Source organism: Chiloscyllium plagiosum, unplaced genomic scaffold, assembly GCF_037043375.1.
Source record: "Chiloscyllium plagiosum isolate Xiang-an unplaced genomic scaffold, Cpla_swu_hap1 HiC_scaffold_2, whole genome shotgun sequence".
NCBI classification, from domain to species: domain Eukaryota; kingdom Metazoa; phylum Chordata; class Chondrichthyes; order Orectolobiformes; family Hemiscylliidae; genus Chiloscyllium; species Chiloscyllium plagiosum.
In genome coordinates this window covers 111,508,694-111,524,332 of record NW_028270140.1, presented here as the reverse complement: position 1 = coordinate 111,524,332, position 15,639 = coordinate 111,508,694, and the positions used below count along the sequence as shown (strand labels likewise).

General features: G+C 40.4%; 1 protein-coding gene across 5 annotated transcripts in view; it reads right to left on the bottom strand.

Annotated features, from left to right (window-relative positions):
* Positions 1 to 15,639, bottom strand: part of edil3b (EGF like and discoidin domains 3b) — a 204,969-nt gene that overhangs the window by 48,022 nt on the left and 141,308 nt on the right. For all 5 annotated transcript variants that reach the window (XM_043708595.2, XM_043708603.2, XM_043708609.2 and 2 more), the window contains one exon: positions 7,355 to 7,510. In XM_043708595.2, coding sequence (XP_043564530.2) covers positions 7,355 to 7,510 — 156 coding nt within the window. The remainder of the gene's footprint in view (positions 1 to 7,354; positions 7,511 to 15,639) is intronic.

Sequence of the window (15,639 nt, the reverse complement as noted above, 5' to 3'; positions counted from 1 at the left end):
AGCATTGATGAGCTGCTCTTTAAAAGACAAATTGTATCATTTGATACAAAAGTCACCATAGTCTTGGCAGATCATGGTTGGTGTTGTGTCACCATAGTCTTCCCAGATCATACAGCTGCTCTCTCATTAGAAAAAGATGACTGACTGATGGTGCTTTAACCGGAGGGTCATCACACCTCAGGCGAGGGATAGGTAGAGAAAGAGAGTCCTTCATGGTAATCTCAGCTCACACAAGAATTGAACCTATGTTGTTGGCATCATTCTGCATCACAAACCAACCATCCAGCCAACTGAGCTTGCTCACCACTGTCACTTAACAGAACCATAGGGCTGAATCTCCTGCTCTGTCTAGTGGCAAGCTTGGAGGCAGGACTTGCATTTTCAATAGGGAAGGTGGAAGCATTCCTGAAGTTCCCCGCACATTCCTGCCTGAATCTGCGATTCTGTCAGAAAGGTCCACATTGATGTACCTATCCCGCCACTGTCTGTGGCCCTAAACTATGTACTTACGGTTCTCATCCGACCTCAACTGGTATTAGCTCAGTTATGGACAGAGATGTCCTTGTAGCTATTTGGCATGCACGGTAGCTGAAACTGAGCAGCAGATTGTCACCTTGTGTTGTTGGGGGAAGGATCTCTTGGTCAAAGATACTTAAAGCCTGATCAAGAGACTGGACACTGGGAATGCAAGGTGGGCCAGTGAGAGTCTGTCCTTGCTCTTAAACTTTCTGCTCCCTTCTCCCCCAGCATTTCTTAACTGTGGCCTAGCTGCTCTGGGGCACAGGTTCTTCCTGCAGCAACCATGGTACTATTGCATTGCTGAGCACAACAGCTGCCAGCTTCTGATTGGTTGGGAGCTCGGAGTAGGCAAGATGATCAATTCTGGGGCCTTTAATCTACAGAAAGGCCCATTAGTGGTCTCATCACTGCCTTTTCAGTCTTAAGAACCTTCTTTAAAGAGGCAACCAATGTCTCTCACCAGCTCTGCAGCAGCAAGTGAGGTCTCTGATGCCTTAACACCATTCCTCCCATAGAATTATTCCAACATTGAGGGAGGCCATTCCTGTCTACGTGAGCTCCAACAACAACTTTGCTCAGCCCATTCCCTGACCTTTTTCCTTTAGCTCAGCAAATCATCTCTCTTCAGGAGCCTATCCAACTCTAATGACCTAACTGATTCTGTTTCCACCATGCTCTGAGACATTGCATTCCAGTTTCTCATTGTTCTCGGTCAAGGAAAACACTTTTCAGAGTGTTGCAGTGGCTTAATTTGTTTATTCATCTTAAAACAACAATCTCTGCTGCTTGATCCGTCTGCCAATGGGAAAAAAATTCTCTCTCAGTAATTATCTCATGATTTTGAGAATCCCTATTTAATTTCCTACAAATCTTTTCTTCTTGAAGGTGAAACACCTTGACTTCTCTAATGTATAACTGTAATTGTGACTTGAGTCTCTCAATCCCTGAAAACATTCTCGTAAACCTTTTTCTGTAGCCTCTCTAAGGGCTTTGTTGTGTATTTCACTGAGAAAGATTAACATGTGGACTCGCAGCAGGCGCCCATAATTGATCTAAACTTATTTGCCGAAGAGAGGATAGAATAACAGAACATTTGACTGTTAAAATATGCCTGTTACTACACACCCTCCCTACTTAAAAACATGCATATTAATATGTAAAATGGTGCTTATAGATAATTTCTCAGAATATACAACACTAAACCTACATCAACGTACCCGAAAATTTAACAATTTGGATTGCTTATTTGTCTGCGCAATCATTAAAACATTTCTCACTCCCGTAGTAAACAAAAATGTTTTTACTTAACATCAGGAATGTGCTTATCAAAAATAAAATTGATAAGTAGTAATTAAGTAAAAACACTATTTCTTCGCGAAATCAAAATGCTGGAGAAACTCAGCAGGTTTGCCAGCATCTGCAGGAGAAACTGTGGGAGACTACAAACTCCACTTAATGGTTGGAATTTGCACCATGATTAATGTATCTTAACCTAAAACATGACTCACTTAACTGGTGAATTTTATGGTAATGTTTTAGCTTCATTTCGAACTTTGTGAGGCATGGGTCATCTCCAATGAGAGAATGTAACCATCACCATTTGTCAGTCAATTGCATTACTATTACTATAAATATCCTGGGGGTTATTATTGAGCAGAAACTGGGTTGGTCCAGTCATTTAAATTCCATGGTTACAATAGCAGGTCAGAGTCGAAGAATTCTTCAATGAGTAACTCACGTTCTGTCTCCCAAATATCTTTCTACAATCTACTAGGCACAAATCAAGAGTGTGATGCAAAACTATCTACTTGCCTGGATGAATGTAGCTTCAACATCACTCAAGAAATTTTACACTATCCAACACAATGCAGCTCACTTGATTAGCACCTCATTCATCACCTTCAGCATTCACTCACTTCACCACTGAGGCATAGTGGCAGCAGTGTGTACCATCTAATAAATGTCCTGCTGAATTTCACAGGCTCCTTGGACAGCTCCTTCCAAATCCATAGCCAGTAGCATCTAACAGGACAAGGGCAGTAAACAAATGGGAACGCTGGCCAACACCTGCAAGTTCCCCTCCAAGCCACATATTATCCCAATTTTGAAGTATTCCATTAACTAATTCCATAACTATTGCTTGAGCAAATACTGGAAATTCCCTCTTCGCAGCACTATGGGTGCCCCAGTGCAGTGGTTCAAGATGGCAGCCTGCCTCCACCTTCTTGAGGGTACGCAGGGATGGGCAATAAATGCTGTCTTACCCAGAGACAGCCAGATCTCATGAACACATTTTTTAAAAATGCTCTTTTTAACTCCAGTGATTTTTTTGTTTTAACCATGACCTCTGGTCAGCAATGAGCTCTACAAATCACATCACATCTTCACTTTTCTCTTACTTCGTTATTCACCTCAAGCTCAAGCTGTGTCCCAGGAGTATGTTTAAACATTAATTCACAAGGTTAATAACCTGTTCCAGAATTGAAAACCATTTCGCTTATCCTGTAAAGAACCTTAGAAATTATTCTCTTGTTTGTAACCTAAAAAATATTTCTTCAAAGATCTCTTCACAACTAGTACAGTTCTTTCTGCAATGCTGCCTGCATGGTAATTCTGGAAAATGCTGACTCCATTCTTGACTGCATTCTTAGAGATATATTTCAAACAATTTTGTCATAAACTGTGGATTATTATATGACATCAACATTGTTGACAACCCATAAATTGGAAACCAACTTCTCAAAACCTCAATAATTTTGGCACTTGTATTGGGCATTTATATCCACTCACTAAAGCTATCAAACCAAACAAAGTGCTCTTTCTCTTCCATTTTAAAAAGTTCCATATGTGTTCATTCCCATGGTTTTCTTGGGTTTGATTGTGGAATGAAATGAACCTTGGGTGGATTATTTCTGATTCTTGGACATACTCCACAACTTTTCACTATTTTATTTACTCTATGATTGATACCAAAGAAAAACTTCTTTCTACTGCTTTCATATAGACAATGAATTTGTGCTCTTTGTGAAATTTATCTAACAATCTCACTCTAAAACTTTGTGGAATAGTGGCTCTTTCCCTTAGCAGACAGCCTTGATCCGCATTTGGTTTGATGCTGAGTACATCATCATACACTTGGCTACCATTTCCTTAAAATATTCACTTTTCCGAAAAGCATATCCTTGCGTCTCTTCACTAATTTCTCTGGCAGACACCAGCATGTAATTTGTGCATGTTAAGTAATTCACAGGTAATTCATTGGCTGGAAATGAATCAGTATTCATGGCAAAGAATGCCTGCGTTTGCACGATTTGCTGACTTACTGTGTACAGTACTGGTCACTGTATCTTCAGACAGTTCATGTATTGGAAGCAGTCAGAAAAGATTGACTAGTCTAATACGTAGAATGAATGGATTGGCTTATGAGGACAAGAGAAACAGGCTAGGACTATATCTTCTGGAGTTTAGCAGAGTCAGGTGGTGACTGAAGTGAAATTTATAAGATCTTGAGGGGACTTTACTGGATGGATATTGAAAGAATGTTTCCTCTTGTAAATGAACTTTGAACTAGGGGTAATAATTTAAAAATAACAGGGCACCAATTTAAAACGGAGATGAGAAAACATTTTCTGTCAAAGTGTTGATAGTCTTTGGAATCCCCTTCCTCAAAAGACAGTGGATGTACAAACTTTAATTATTTTCAATGCAGAGGTAGACAGCTTCTTGATTACAAAGGAATGAAAGATCACCAGGAGTATGCAGGAATGTAGAGTTAAGGTTAAAATCAGATCAGCCATGATCTTATTGAATGGTGGAGTTGGATTGAAGGGCTAAGTGGCCTACATTGGTTTCATGTTCTTGTGTTCATATGCTAGTATGATACTTATATGAAATTGCACTGACAGCCCATTACAATCAACTCTCAAAGTATGTTGCCACAAGAGATGGTGTCCCCTTCTTCAAAACAAATAAGAGCTTGTGATCTGTTACCAAAGTGAGCCTTGTATCATACAAATATTCATAGAATTTAGCAACACTGTGTGATTTCTGATGTGGTTAATGTACATAAACTACATATTAAAGACTTCTTCATAGTGTCTTCCATTACAATAAATTATGGCAAGGCATTGCTGCTAAAGCCAATTGTTTCTTAGGATTACAGTGAATCAAAGCAGCATCTATATTCAGTACTTGTTGCACATCTCTAATTTGTTTCTGACACTCATAGAGAAGTATGAATCTATTCTGTCTTTGATGGTTGTTTGATAACTGCAATCTGGAGTTTTATTCCATCACCTTTCTGGAGTCTGAAAAAAAATAACTGTTTCACGTCAAGCAGCAAAATTTGGATCAAATGTAACTGCTCTTCTATGGGTTTTAGTTTTGTTGACAAGGCTGTTATGGACACCCATCACCAAATGCCTCACTATTTCTTATTCTGTTCAGTAAACAGAAAAAGTACATTTACTAAACATCAGAAACAAAAGCAAATCATTTTCAGAACAAAGTAAAATAGCTTTTAACAAACATTACATTTTTCACCACATTAGACTGCAGGAAGAATGTTATATAATTGTCTCAGATCACAAACTGGATGGATGCACTGATGTACTGAACAATTTGTACACTCCATTGTCATTGTAGCACACAGAAGAAACAGCTGGAGAGTGGATATAACTTCCAAATTCCTTCAAAGTATAAATTTTCAAAAAAGGTTGGAAAAGATTGTTTGGAACAGAGAAAGAAGCAAATAATCACGAGTCTCTTTTAATATTTGAGTTTGGAAGCAATATTGTAAACAGCAAAAATATATATTAGGTTGTTCAAACAAAGTGAATTTCTTTTTCATTCCAACACTGACCCTTCTTTCTATTATGAACTTCAATCCAGGCTGTTAGGATAAATCATCCCATTCAGTTACGTATGATTTGCATTTAGTGGAAAATACACAAATTATTGTCTGTTAGGTGTTTTCTTACTAGTAATCATTGAGGTTAATTTAATGCTATCATCTAAGATTCAGCAGCATGAATTAATACCAGCTATTCATATTTTTGAAATATAATCACCTAACCAGTACAGAAAAAATAACATTAGAGTTCTAAATATACCTATAACACTTAGCCCATCTATTTATCTAAATAGGTAAATTAAATAAAATATGAGGGAAGATATGATTGCAAAAAGAAAACAAGTTTGACTGAAGAAAATAGACTAACTCCTAAATTCTGAATATTTCCAGTTTTAAAAATGATGAAGAACCCACTTGAGCTTCCGTTGACTCACGGGGTGAGTGCACTCTGTTATGAATCATAGCAAACAGGATCAATTAGCCAATTTGTTCTGAGAAGGTAGCAGCCGCACAGCATCAAACATTGAAACAAAGGCCATGTCAACTATGAATAAAATGTTAGAGGAATAGAGCGAGCTCATGTGATTAAAGCTGATGTAAATTAGAGCAAGGGTAAATACAAGGTAAACACCATCACAGACTCGTTGGACTTAATTGATGATTTCTGCATTGGAATTTGAATGTAATATAATTCCATATAACTGGCTTTTTGCAATCCAGATTGGAGTAAAATTAAAATATCCAGAACTCCTTCCCAGCATTCATATTGGATTTAATTGGGACAGGGTTGTACACAGTGATTACCCAAAATATCATGCCAATACTTCCTTAGACTCAGCGATAATTTCTTGGTCTAAGTATTAGACGGCTGCTGCCATTTGGCGAATACACCACAGCTTAAATGACCACAGACAAGAACGGTAAAACAGGAAATAGAGAAACGTGAAAAGAGCAAAAAGTATCGCAGTCCTGAAGCATCAAGTCTTGAGGGACAATTTAACTGACAATGTTTCAGTGTGTTTATTCATCTATGGGATGACGGTGTCACAGGCTAGGCCAGCATTTACTGCCCATCTCCAATTGCCCAGAGGATTGTTAAGAGTTGCTGTGAACACCTCATCTTCTGCCTCGGAACACTTCTACCCCAGGGCATCAATGCAGACTTCACCAGTTTTCTCATTTCCCACCCTCCCCCCAAGTTCCAACCTTCCGGCTCAGCATCATCCTCATGAGCTGTCCCACCTGCCAATCTTCCTTCCCACCTATCCGCTCCACCCTCCTCTCTGACCTATCACCTTCATCCCCACCTCCGTCAACCTATTGTACTCTAGGCTACCTTCCCCCCAGCTCCACTCCCTCCCATTTATCTCTCCACCCTGGAGGCTCCCTGCCTCATTCCTGATTAAGGGCTTTTGCCCAAAATGTCGATTTTCCTGCTCCTCGGATGCTGCCTGAGGTTCTGTGCTTTTCCAGCACCACTCTAATCTAGACTCTGATTTCTGGCATCTGCAGTCCTCACTTTTGCCACATTACTGTGGGTCTACAGTAACATGTAGGCCACAGCAGATAAGAATGACAGTTTCCTTTCCTAAAGGACATTAGTTAATCAGATGGGGGTTTTTCTGATAATCAACATCATTAGATTCTTATTTCCAGTTTTACTGAATTTAAATTCCATCAACTGCCATGGCAGGATTTGAACTCTGCTTCCTGGAACATTACCTAGGTCTCTGGATTAACAGTCCAGCTATAATAGCATGAGGTCATCACCTTCCCCTGCCATAGTTTCAGTTATGATGAGAGATTGGATAGACTGAGACTGTCTTCCTTGTAGCAGATGAGGCTGGGGGTGAAGGCATGTTTAAGATGTACGAAGTTATGAGAGACAGGGTAGACAGGTGATTTCACCCACAAACTTACTAACTATACACAAGTTAAATAAAAGCATAGGGCTGAAACACATTTCAATTTTTTTCATTTTACCTTGTCCTCATAGGTGCCTTTTACTTTGTAAGTCGTCCAGGTTTTGCCATCACCACTATAAGCAATCTTGTACGATTTCACATATTCTGGGCTGCCAAATCTTTTAGCACCTTGGCTAATCAATCCTGTGATTCTCATGGTGCGTTGCAGGTTAATCTGAGGAAAGGAAATCATTCAATAAGAAGATAAACACGTAAAGTTTCATTTCTTTAAAAGCTTCAGGTTTTTGGTATCATAGCTGACACATGGATGAGCTTCTAGTATTACCTTCACTGTGGCACTAAGACTGCCCACTTCTACCTCTGTAATGTCACCTGACTTCACTCCTTTCACCATTCGTTGATATTGTAACCATCATCCACATCTTTTGATACCTCTTGACTTGATTATTCAGATCCATTCCTTGCTGATTTCCCACATATTACCCTTGACAAACCTAAACTCACCCGAAATACTGCTGTCTGTGTCTTAATGCACGTCAGGTCCCATTGACCCATCACCATTGTGCACAATGGTTCTTGGTCAAACACCATCTTGATTTTAAATTTTCATCCTTGTTTCCAAATCCATTCATGGCCTTACCCACTTTGTAACCTTTGCAAACAGCATAACCCTTTGAGATATCTTCACTCATCTAGTTCTTAAATGTTCTTGATTTTAATCCTCCCCCATCCATGCAAACAACCTTCATTACTCAAGCCCTAAAGTTTGGAACTTTTTTGTCAAACAGACTGACTTCCCTGTTCTGACAAGTGGTCACTGGACTTGAAATATTAACTTTGTTTTTCTCTCAACAGATACTGCAGACGTGCTGTTTCTCCAAGCATTGTGTTTTTGTAGCCATCTTCCTCTCTGGTATTTTCCTTTTAAGACACACCAAAAAAAACTACTGTTGTTCCTAGTTTCTGTGTTACCTCTTTGACCAAGCATTTGGCCATTTGTTCTGATGCATTATACTGTATAGCTTGTTGCCATATATAATCCTGCAAAGTGCTTTGGGATGTCACATGGCCCCTGTGCTATCTAGATATAAATTGTTATAAGAGGTTTATGTTTTCTGGCATTGGGCCATAATCAGAGAATTGAAACATGGAACAGTAATGCAGGGAGCCAGAAAGGTTTAGTCTGGAGTCTGGACTCAAGAGCCTGATAACAGTTTTAAAAGAATTCAAAAAACCTTGAATGCCTTGAGTTCAGACACTGGGCTTGAGTGGATTGTAAACGGGCAGAATAGATGACTTACTTGTCATCTTATGGGAGGATGAGGTAATACACAAGTACTGCTGCAGAGGATTTAATTTCAGGAAGCATGTAGGAAAGCATTGAATGGGCTTGCACCAGAGATGTTGGGTTCACTGGATTTCCAGGCAACCTCCTCTCACTATGCAATCCACATTTCATATCATGGGGATGCAGGGTGTATGAAGACCATCAGCGACAATAGGTGTGAACAGCTTCCATTGTAACTCAGCAAAAGTACAGGCTCAACTGGAAATCACCTGGATCCATTAACCAAAGAAGAAGCTGCACAGAAGTGAACTAATTAAAGCTATTTTTTGGAATATACAATGGATTTTTGAACCTCGGAAGGTAACAAATGAGAAGTCTTATGGCCTCAGCTTTATGAGTGTGTTTGGATTGGGTGACAAATGGTGCCAGCAGGAACAAAGCAGCAGTTGCTGTGTTCTCTGTCTCTTTTCAGTCTAATAGCCCAGCCTTCAGCTCTGTCCAGTGAGTCTTGAAGTATGTTTGCATTCTTGCAAACAATCAGACAGAATTCTACAGCAAAAGTCTTCAAATTTCTATGGCAACTTCTCCAGAAGAAAAGGAGCATTCTAGCTACATCATGAAACATTGGGCTGGATATTTCATGCCCTCACCAGCTTAGCTTTCAATGTGGGGGCACATAAAAGAGGGTGAATGGCTAACCCACTGTCACACTCACTTCCCCACACACTCACCCCCCCCCCACTATCATGTTTACACCTCCGTACACTCAACCCCATCACGCACAGCCCCAGTGTCACGCTTAATTCTCCGCGCACTCACCCTCCCGTCATGCACACACCCCCAGTGTCACACTCACACCCTACACACTCATTCTCCCATCACACACACACCCCCACTGTCACACTCACACTTTGCACACTCACCCCCTTCACCCTAACTCCTCCTTACCTTGTCCACTCACAAGGCGCACCCCATAATACAGGTAGAAAGAAAGGCAGCCCATCCCAGCACAACAAAAGGGTCTATTGGCTCCAATAATAGCCTGGCTTGACAGGAGTGGCCAGGCTGTTTCAAGACCTTCTATGAAAACTATATAACCAATCAGATGGGCCAGCAGCTCAAGGTTGAGATTTCCTACCAAGTGAAGGAATGAAGTCCCACAACTTGGTAAAATAGCCCACTGCAGTGTGTAATTGGTGCAGGGTGGATTTATTTCTGATCTGTTAGCAGTCTGCTGCACACACAGTAATATCAGCTGAGATCTAAATATCTGCAAAATTCCACAGCCAGACAGACTACCAGTCATCCAAATGACTCTTGCATTTTTCACTGCTGAATATTTGGTCAAACTTGTGAACCCCTCCTTGTAATCTGGATACACCAATCCATAAAACTACAGCGTGCATGTATTGCGTTTTCAGTCTTAGCTTAACTCTTTAATGATCTTATCTCTGTTAAAAAAACTCCAGAAAATATTCCTTTGCAAACAGCATATTAACAGTTAAGTCCATACACTGTACTGACAAGGCTGTCTTTTGATTTTTAAGCACACCTCTTACGATCAAACAAGGAGGGAGAAAACAGGAAAACTATTCCATCTCCCCTCACTGATTGTAAAAGAGGCAATGTTGCAGCTTCATGCTTCTTCTTTTCCAGAGTGGAAAACACAGCGGCAGCCAGGACCTGCATTGTCAATTTTTTATATCCTGTCATCAAATTTCCTATTCATCAGTGTGGCCTCACGATGTTTCCATGTGTTCGGATGTACCCAGGGAACACATATTAAAAATAAACACACAACAGGTAGTACCCCATGTGCTGCCGGCCTTTGTGGAGCAGAAATAATCCTGCACCAGCATCTGAAGGAATTTCATGGATATTATTTCTCATCAGCATTAAGATGGTGTTCAGTAATGGCTCAGTATGGGACATAAATAGGTTATGCCATAACTGGTCCTATGCAGGACCTTGTATTAAAAGAAACTCCAAGATCGGGAGAGGAAAATCTGTATGCTTGAGTATCCTCGCACAATGAACTATGACATCTTTTAAGACACTAAACTATTCAAAATTATCATCAGCAAATGAATTATAATCTTTAGCACTATGTTATTCAGGTTGGTCAACTGATTGGAACTTTGTTTTCCCTGAATTTAAGGCACATCTTTTAGTGGGTCTTATTTTGTCAGATGTTGACTCTGGTTTGAACATTCTGCTGTTATCCTCTGCAGTAATCTTTACTTGGCAGATGTAGAAGCATACCTTTACAAGTACAAAGTATTTTGAAGACACAGTAAGAGGTTATACAAGCCAAATTGTACCGCAATACAAGCAATTTAAAGGCAGAGATGTATGTGTCACTTAATTGTACAAGTTGTGTGAGATCAAGGATTGAGAGAGCTGAGCCTCCTAGCTTAGATACAATCACTCATGTGGAAGGTGGATTCAGAGGATTTAAGTAAAACAGATGATCCAACATCAAAGACTTGATGTTCCAGAAATTGACACTGTCATCCTAGGAGAGTAAAAAGCATCAATTTAGCCATGTCACTCAAAGACAAGGTTGTACACTCGCTGGAAACGTTATTAGCTACTACCATAAAAGTCATCTGTTCAACAGACTGATGATTCAATGTTTTTAACTTCACAATTTTCGAAAAAGTTTATTCCGAGAGTAATGTCACCAATATGCAGTATTCCCGGACAGTGGTCTCAACTTCCACTTAATATTCAGTAAACCTATTAATAATGAGATACCAAAAAACCTTTGCAACTTCTTATTTATTAATTTTTTGATTAAGTAAGTCTGCCTGAATATTATAGTATATATATAAATTGTTATATCTGAATGTTTGAAATAAGGCTGTGATAATTTTTGCTTTGTGCATCACTTAACATTTTATTTCATTTTTTGATAATTTGGCAGGAAAAAGATTAAATTCATTCACCCAATGGTTTGTGGGTACCCTAATTCAAATAGTAAATTTCATCTTAAATTCAATCAAAATACAAAGTGATACAGTTTGATGAGTCAAGTCAAGGCATTTGTACTTAAGGCTTGTGGAGATAATGTGATAGAGTTAAGGATTCATTGATGAATTCATTTTTCAAGATAACATCTCTGCGTTTTACATGTGGGTACTGGGCCATATGAAATGCAAAAACAAAGAACACTGCAGTCCTAACACGTTTTGTCATTCAGTTGCTGAACAGGGAAAAGCCAAGCTCAATCTACTCAATGCAATTGGTCCAGATGTAAATCAAGAAGTCAAAAAGGAAAGATAAGCCAATTAAATATTAATATGTAAAGACAAACAAACTACACTGACAAATAAGCTCAACTCAAAAGTCAGGTTATAGTCCAACAGGTTTATTTGGACACACTAGCTTTCAGAGCACTGCTCCTTCAGCGGGTGGTTGTGGGGTATAAGATCGTAGGACCACAGAGTTTAGAGCAAAAGTAGATGGACCTCAGTCCAACACCGGCCCCTCCAATCATGACACCACTAACTGCTGGCTCAAAGTGGAGAGGATCTCCAAGAAGACCGCACATATCGACACAGACATCAAGTTTCTACAGAAATGCAGGAAAGCAGGAAAGATCCCAAAAGGATTATGGATCACAAACCCACTCAAGTCGATTTACAACACAGACTATGCCACTGCACCTCTCGTAAACTCCTCAATCATCTCATGTACCAACTCTACAGCAGGCACCACAACCTTGAAATTAAGACAGAGTCCACACTCAGCCTGCACTCAGGATACAGCAGTACAGTTGCTGGACATTGCCAAACAGGCAAGGCGACAAAACTACAGCATGTATGTACACGCCAAGAACAAGAAACTGAACAAACTTGGCATCACCACCAGCGGTAACCAATCCTGCCCTGGCACCACAGTGGAAAACGTTAACACTGCGGGAAAGTCGATCGTCAACTTATGGGACCACACCCTTCAACTCTTCAGCGATTGAAGTTCTTAGCAGGGGTCTCAATTTCTGCCCCACCAGCAAAATGGAACCCATGGGTCTTGCAGCAGACACAGAGAAATCCATCAGATGAATGAGGCTCTGGGAATTTTTTCAAGATGGCAGCAGTGATCCCGACGAGCTCACCGAGGAACTGAAACCGGAACAGTTATCACAGGTGACCAAAGAAGGAGTCACCTTGGACCCTACCGGAGGGCTGCTGCCCTGGGCTTGACATGTATGCTCAAACCGTCAGGAAATATATCAATGCCAGATTCATCAGCTGCAGCCACAAGGTAGAGCAAAACATCGCCTGAACAACACACAACACCATCCATGCTCTCAAAACCAGTCACAACATTGTCATCAAAGGAGGAGCCACTGTCATTCTGAACAGAACAGATTACTGCAAGAAAGTGTAGTGACAAGAAAGTTCTAAAGTTTACATATGAAAGAACTGAAACCAAAATGCCCCATCCTAAAAGATGGGAGACTTAACAAACAATCCAGGTCTTTTTCAATATATAATTTCAGTTACATCACACTGTAAACTTTGGATATAAATTCTGTGCCCTACGATCTTATATTTCACAACCACCTAATGAAGGAGCAGTGCTCCAAAAGCTAGTGCTTCCAAATAGACTTGTTGGACTGTAACTCGGTGTTGAGTGATTTTTAACCTGGTTCAGATAAGGCTACGTCTTATCCCTTATACAATTTGTTTTCGACACATGAGCAAGTCATCTGGCATCACAATGTCCTCGTTAACACTGGTGTCTCAAACACATCAGGAAAAGCAGCTTATCTGACCTTTCATTCATCTGCTGTCTGAATACCTTGGGTGCATGTAAATTGGCTAGTCAACAAGAATAACTGCACCTCAAGTGAAATAAATGATTGTAGAATATTGTTGGACATATTATGGAAATGATAACATGATGTTATCAATGCAAGTTCAGTTTTCTTCTTTGTCCTCCATGCAAAAGTTGACATTTCATTTTAGACGTTAATGGAGAGCCTCTGGGGTTACCATGTTTGGGATTTGCTGACGATTGCATCACTGGAATTATTCAGAACCGTGTTTAAACACTAGGGATTTTAAGTAAAATGCATTCAAAGAAGTTTGAGAGAGGTAGAAAAAATCTGAACGTTAATGGTTAATAAAACGGAGCTAATTTACTGTTGTTCTGCAAAAGACAGTAAATGAATAACACTTTAGTCTGTCTCACCAATCATTAATCATAGAGACTGGCCCAGATACTTCAATAGGAAGATAGTAATAGCAGCATTGTACACAGGAACTATCCACTGGGATAATGCAGAAGTCCCAATGCTGTTGACACCCTCAAAATTGCCTGAACATTGAAACTTCTGATTAGCTATTACCTGCATCTGCAACTCTTCAAATAGTCACTAACTCTGAGTTGGGGTCACAGCACCTTGAGGATTTTGACTGACTTAGCTAAATAGTTACCAGATAAAGGTAGAAGAATTATAACCTGCTTTTGCTCAATGGGTAGCTATTAAACTCATCCCCTACCTGACTCATCATTGAACCCCTACTTCTACTCCTGATGGTTACCCATCACCCCTCTTCCCCAGCTCCACTCTAAGGACTGCCACACTGCCTTCAGCCACTTTCATCTTTCTCTGCTCACTCATCTGACACCCTGTCCCTTTCCATCCAGTTACCACACTAACCCCCTCATCCATTTGCAACTACCCCTTACCTACATTCCACTCTAACGCTTTACCCACCTGGAACCCTATCTCCTCCTCCTCCACTTCCCACCCAATTTACTCACCTCAAGTAGTATCCAAACCTAACATCTACCTTCCACTATAACCCCTTACCCAACTGTTAGCCTATCTCTCACCTACCTGCTCTATTTTCCCTGACTCACTTGACACACTACCCACTCTCACCTGTCATCTGAACTCTTCATCTAACTAGCACCCAATCTATCAACGATCTGTAACTCCAAACTCTTCATACAATAGCATCCTAACTCTCACTTATCCTGACACAACATCCTTATTGTCCTCCATGATGAATCAATGTTCTTTAACACTTGGAGGAAGCCCTGAAAGTGAAAAGGGCACAGAATGTACTCAGGTTAGGGAATTTCAATGTCCGTCATCAACAGAGACTCGTAACAGTGCTACTGAATAAACTGGTTACGTCCTAAAGGACATAGCTGTTAGACTCGGTCTGTGATAGGTGGTGAGGAAACCAACAAGAGGAAAAAAAAACCTTGACTTCACCCTCACCAATCTGCCTACCACAGATGCATCTGTCCATGATAGTGTACATAAGAATGGCCACTGCACAGTCCTTGTCGAGGTGAAATCCTACCTTCACATTAATACCATCCATCATGTTGTGTGGCTCTATCACCATGCTAAACGGGACAGACTTCAAACAACTCAAGACTGGGCATCTATGAGGTGCTGTGGGCCATCAGCAGCAGCAATCCAGCACAATCTGCAACCCCATGGCCTGGCATATCCCCCCTTCAAACTTCACCTCATGCCAGGGGATCAACCTGGTTCAATGGAGAGTACAGGAGGGCATGCCAGGAGCACCAGCAAAAAAAAAGTGTCTACCTGGTGAAGAAGCTACAAAATAAGGTACTCGTATACCAAACAGCAGAAGCAGCAAGTGATAGACAGAGCTGAATGATCCCCCAATCAATGGATCAGATCTAAGCTTTGCAGTCCTGCCAAATAATGGTGAACAATTCACTTAAGGAGGAGGCTTCATAAATATCCGCATTCTCAATGATGGGAGAGCCCAGCACATCAGTGCAAAAGATAACGCTGATTCATTCACAACAATCTTAAGCTAGAAAGGCTTCCTAATGAAGTGCTTTTGCCTGAAACATCAAATTTTCCTGCTCCTTGGATGCTGCCTAACCTGCTGTGCTTTTCCAGCACCATTCTAATCTTAAGCCAGAAATGCCAAGTGGATGATCATCTCAGCCTCCTCCAATGGTCCCCAATATCGCAGATACCAATCTTCGGCAATTCAATTCACTCATATGATATCAAGAAATGGTTAAAAGATATTGGATACTGCAAAGGC